This window comes from Olea europaea, chromosome 11, assembly GCF_002742605.1.
Source record: "Olea europaea var. sylvestris chromosome 11, O_europaea_v1, whole genome shotgun sequence".
Taxonomy (NCBI): domain Eukaryota; kingdom Viridiplantae; phylum Streptophyta; class Magnoliopsida; order Lamiales; family Oleaceae; genus Olea; species Olea europaea.
The window spans coordinates 6,432,053-6,437,946 of record NC_036247.1 but is presented as its reverse complement, the minus strand read 5'-3'; the positions used below and the strand labels follow the sequence as shown (position 1 = coordinate 6,437,946).

The following is a 5,894-nucleotide window of genomic DNA, read 5'->3' as shown; positions in this document are numbered from 1 at the left end:
AGGTTCTATCTGTTCAAGGGCTTCACCTGAAACCAAGGTAAAATCAGTCAAGTTTAGGGATTCATATCTAGGATTTGGCCTGATCTGCCTCCTCCCCCGATCCCTAGTAAGCCGATAATCTTGATTAGGTGGCTGATCATTAAAATGTTCAATTTCAACTGGTTCAATGTTATCTTGAAGTTCAGTCACCTCTTCATGTTCAGGTTCAGGTTCAATTTCATTTTCATGATGTATAGGGTCATTTTCGTCGTTTCCAGGTGTAGGTGAACTTAGCCTAGTCAGCTTCACCTCAGACTGAATACTCTTCTCAGTTTCAGATTTGTTAGCTTCTTCGATTTTCTGTTTTAGACATGGCATCTCAGATTCATTAAAGACTACATTCCTGCTGTTAATAATCTTAATGCCTTGGACCCCTAAAACCCATAACCTATAGCCCTTCACACCCTCGGGATACCTTAACATCACACACTTGACAGCCCTGGGCTCAAGTTTCCCTTCAAATTGATGTGCATATGCAGCACATCCAAACACCCTCAAGTGTTCCAGATTTGGAGGCTCTTCCGTCCACAACTCCTGTGGGGTCTTAAACCCTATACTGCTGGACGGAGACCTATTAATTAGATAAGTTGCAGTACTTGCAGCTTCAGCCCAAAAACCTTTCACAAGGCCAGAGCTAATCAACATACACCTAACTTTGCTTATTATGGTCCTGTTCATTCTTTCAGGGACCCCATTTTGTTCAGGTGTGTATTTAACAGTTCTGTGTCTTGTTATACCTTTCTGCTTACAGAAGTTGTCAAATTTCCTATTACAGAATTCAAGCCCATTATCAGTTCTTAACGTTTTAAGTTTCTTGTCTAACTGATTCTCAACAGATTTTAACCAAATCCTGAATTTTCCAAAAGTTTCCGACTTAGCCTTCAAAGGATAAATCCAAACTTTTCTTGAGTAATCATCCACTAAGGACAAGAAGTACTTGCTCCCACCAAATGTGGAGTGCTTCTCCGGGCCCCATAGATCAGCATGGACATAGTCCAATGGTCTGCTGGTCCTATGAGAGCTAGCTTCAAAACTCACCTTATGAGACTTACCCAAAACACAAGTTTCACAGAATTCCATAGTTTCAATGTCATCTTTTCCAAGTAATTTCTGATTACTTAAAGATTTTAGACCTTTAAACCCAATGTTGTTATGCCAAAGTTCAGTTTTGTCTTTACTCACAGCAAGAAGGCTAGAATCAAATGGTATTTCAGTTCTACCCTCAAGATAGTACAGCCCATTCCTCTTGGGCCCCTTCATAACTATAAGAGAACCCTTCATAATTTTCAAAATCTTGTTACCAGACTTGAAGGTATATCCCTCATCTTCCAGAGAACCTAAGGAAATGAGAAGGTATATCCCTCATCTTCCAGAGAACCTAAGGAAATGAGGTTCCTCTTTAAATTGGGACATATCTAACATTTCTAAGTTGCGTGACGGTCCCATCGTACATCCTGATGGCTATGTCATCAACTCCAATCACATTTTGAGAATCATTGTCTCCCATGTAGACCTTTCTAGGTTCAGTCTCCCTATAGTTATAAAACCAAGACCTATAAGGGCACATATGAAAAGTGCACCCTCTGTCAAGAATCCAATTTTTGTCAAATTCTTCTTACCAAACTACTGTTGACAAACAGTAAATATACCACCAAGTTTCTGAACCAAATTGCCGTAGACGTCAAGCTAGGGGCAAAATCGTCCAACTTTTTCTGTAAAATCTGAAACAGAAAACAAACGATATCAGTGCGTTCAGGACGTCAAAATAAGTAAACTGCCCGAAAAAAGCTCGCCGGAGCCGCCGCCGCCGGTCACGCGCCCCACCACAGGGTGCGCCTCCTCCTGCTGGTCATGGTTCCATGGTCCATTTCGCCGGAAAGTCAATAGATTGGCCGGAAATCAAGTTTTCAGATTTGGTCAGAAAGTGGTAATGGCGATTTCCTTGCTGGTTTTTGATTGATTTTGGACTAATATCACTCCTCCTAGCTCTGATACCAGTTTGTTGGGGATCCTAGGAGTTCAATCAACCAAAACATCAAACAATAGAAGAAATTCTAAGGCAAAACAATGAAAAAGGGATGGAAAAATGCAACCTGTCTTTGGCCGAAATTTCTGCAGTTTTCCTTCCTCGTTTCAGCAGCTTCTTCTTCTATTTATGGGTGTTTTTCAGGCTCAGGAACAACCCTCCATGACTTGCAAATCACCTTCAAAGAGAGGGGGGGGGGAAAATCCAGCAAAGAACCACCACCTTAAGCTAAAACCAAGAGCTCACTTTCTGCTGGGAAAAAAACCGAGAGCTCCTCTTTCTCTGCCAAAAACGTGGGAAGACCTTATTGTGTCAACATCAATACCATCAAGTCACAACATCTCCCCCAAGATGAAATCTCGGCCGTCGATCTTCATCCAATGGTCCACAAAAAACTGAATAGATGGTGTTAGGTGAACCATATTCTCACACATGTAAAAAATATCTATACAGAAAAATGCTATATAGAATTTGCATGTTCTGAAATTTTGTGATTGTTTTGTCGTTATTTCTTTCCACTCGAAAGAAAGTATATGATTAGGCTGCTAAAAATTTTATTGCGGCATAGTATTGTGGATTTTGTTGATAATCTGGGAGGATGATATATATCATTTTGGCCACTATGGACTACGTGCCAAATTAGTAAATATAAACCAGTTGATTGTGTGGATAAAATTATTTACTTGCAAAAACATTGATATGTGGATTTGAACTCAATCTTGCAAGTATAAATAACTTGTCAACTTTGAGATTCTGAAGCTGAGTAGCTAGCGAACTTTTGCTTTATACATTTATTTTGCTAGTTACTAATGTCTTGAATTCGGATATTTCTTCATAGATAATTCTGTTGTAAATTGACTGTGGATTTTGTTTTTGTTACTTTATACTGGATTGAGTTTCCACATTGTTTCAAACGATCAATGAAATACCATATCCTGTTAAATTTATGCTCATGTTAATTAAATATAAGGGTAACTTTTCTGGAATTAATGCAAATCTTGATTTACATGGATATTCTCTTGAGGATTGTATCTTTATTTTTTCGTATGTTTTCTACTATTGAAATGGTACTTTTGTTGACATATATGATAAGTTCCAACTCTTTTTTCAGATTCCTTGAAGGGGAGAACAAAATGCTACAAAATGTTCCACATCAGATTGTGCAATCTCCAGCCAGGCTAGGCCTACCAAATCCCAATTCACCATCTCTTCAGAACCTGACGCCTCCTAAATTCACCTCCCAAACCCCACAATCTCTCCATCCCAATCAATCCTCAAATCAGTTAATGGCAACTTACGTTTCCTCAACACTCCTTCCTCTCCTCCCACCCCTACCTAGAGCTCAATCTCTTCTTCTCCGAATAGCATCTCTTGCCTCGAGACTTTTTGAAGTCTCACCCAATCGTTCTCATTGGCTCAGTGCCTTTCGAGGCTCCCTTCCTTCCTTTTTGTCTTCCCAAACCCAATCCTTGGTACCTACTCCACCAGATTCATCTCCTTCATCCATTAAAGAAATCCTCACCCAGTTCACATCTCTTCAAAATCAACTCTTTGAAGCTGTTGCTGAACTCCAAGAGATTCTTGATCTTCAAGATGCTAAACAGAAGATTACTCGTGAAATCCAGTCAAAAGATTCCACAATTCTTGCTTTTGCCAATAAACTTAAAGAGGCTGAGCGTGTTCTTGATATTCTTGTTGATGATTATTCTGATTATCGCCACCCTAAACGATCTAAGTCAATTGAAAATGAAGAATATTCTTCCACGACCACTGTGGCAACTCAGCTGAAATTATCAGATATATTGTCCTACGCCCACAGGATAAGCTACACAACTTTTGCACCTCCAGAATTTGGTGCTGGACAGGCTCCTCTCCGGGGGGCACTTCCGCCTGCACCGCAAGAGGAGCAGATGCGTGCATCACAGTTATATAACTTTGCAGATCTTGATGTTGGTTTATCTAAAACAGATGAAGGTAAAGAGAGAACAATTGAACCATTCATAGAAACCCCAACTGCACAGCCATCAGAAAGCAATCCACTGGTGAATCTGGCAGCAATTCCAGGTTTGCTTCCTCCAAATTTTTCGGTCCCATCTGGATGGAAACCTGGGATGCCTGTGGAATTGCCTACTGATCTGCCAATTCTTCCTCCACCTGGGTGGATGCCTGGTGATCCAGTCACATTGCCTCCGTTTGATTCCCTTCCTGTTCCACCAGGGGCTGAGGAGCAACAGACAAGACCTATTCCTCCTCCAGGCCTGACAAAGGTACCAGAGCCAATACAGGTTCGGCATGTGCAACTTGACATTGAAGATGACAGTAGTGATTATAGCAGTGATGTAGGCAGCTCTGACAGTGGAGATTGACACTTGGTATGGGATCTTTTTAAGTTATTTTCTGTGTTGTTATGTATTGGAGTTCAACTTCATTCCTTTCAAACAAAATGGAAACCGTTGCATGATGTTACTCTTGCATCTCATTTTGCAGCTTAATTTGCATGAAAGATCATAGGAAAGTTACTAAACCCTTGGTCGAATAGAACGTAAAAAAAACATTAAGAAAAGATGTTCTCACATTTTAGAATTGAAAAAACAAGTCTTTACCCTTTTCTCGAAAAGGAAGTGATTATTATTTGTTCTATCTATCCACTAAATTTTCCATATCTGGAGTTGCAGTCATACATAAAACTGTTGTTCTAATAACCAGTCATGTCGGGCATCGTGAAATTTTATTCAGTCCTCGCCTTGATCTATGTATATCTTCTTCTTGACAAAGAAGATCCGATTTTTAAGCTGAAATAATGTCATTATCTAGTCCGGTGATCATAGTCTCTTTATGGGACCAGGATGCTACAGCCACATTGTACAATGATATTGAAATGTAAGCTCTTCTCGTTGTCATGAAGATTGATATCATTTTAAAGAATGTATTCATCTCTAAATGAAGATTATTTTCGGTCTATGAGAAAGTGGGATTGTTGCCCCACTGTTAGAGATGTCAATACATTGAATTTTGATTCAAAACAGATGAAATTAATGAGAGATATATTTAGGGTCTCAATCTGATAACTCGATTAGGATTCAATTTCTACAATCTATTTACTAAATAGCAAATATGAATATAAGTAAATTCGACTCAATAACAATTTGATTCGATTTGTTATAATAATATTATATGTTTTATATATTAACGCATAATTTATTACAATTTTTTTTTTTTCATTTTGAAACTTGTATTATACTTTATGATTTTTAATAGGGAAAATTGCAGCAACGGTCCCTAACCTTTTAGTTTTCTGCAAACTTTACCCTAATCTTCATATTTTGCTAACGAATGTCCTTAACATTTCATAAATATGAACCTGACACCGTCGATTGATCGGAAAAATTCTTTGAACTATCTGCTATCGCGACGATTTTATTCGATGTTGATACCTTTTTGGATAGTGTTTTTAGACAGTATTTTGGACGATTTTATTTGATAATGATTTCTTAATTTTTTCGGTCAACTAACGATGATTTGGACGGTTTTCGTCGAGATGGACCTTAAGTGCATATTTATGAAATGTTAGAAACCTTCACTGACACAAAATGAAGATTAAAGTAAAATCTGCAAAAAATGAAAAGGTTAGGATCAGTTGCTGCAATTTTCCATTTTTAATAAAGAATGTCAAACCTATTGAATTCTAATATAAAATTAATATATATTATAATAAATTTTACATTGAGATTGAGAACCCCCCTTCCAATAAAAAAAATGTGCAAAGTATATTCGATCGGATTTTGAATCGAATATTCAATAACATAGCAATTCAGATATGAATTGAATA

At 38.1% G+C, this 5,894-nt stretch overlaps 1 protein-coding gene across 3 annotated transcripts in view; it reads left to right on the top strand.

Moving 5' to 3' along the window:
• The window catches only part of LOC111403157 (mediator of RNA polymerase II transcription subunit 4-like), a 7,458-nt gene extending 2,927 nt beyond the window's left edge, over positions 1 to 4,531 (top strand). For 2 of the 3 annotated variants that reach the window (XM_023031556.1, XM_023031555.1), the window contains exon 2: positions 3,177 to 4,531. In XM_023031556.1, coding sequence (XP_022887324.1) covers positions 3,199 to 4,431 — 1,233 coding nt within the window. In that variant the 5' untranslated portion in view covers positions 3,177 to 3,198 and the 3' untranslated portion in view covers positions 4,432 to 4,531. Of the gene's footprint in view, positions 1 to 1,658; positions 2,479 to 3,176 lie in introns of those variants that run through there. The other variant, XM_023031557.1, reaches the window with a different exon arrangement.
• The last annotated feature ends 1,363 nt before the right edge of the window (positions 4,532 to 5,894 follow it).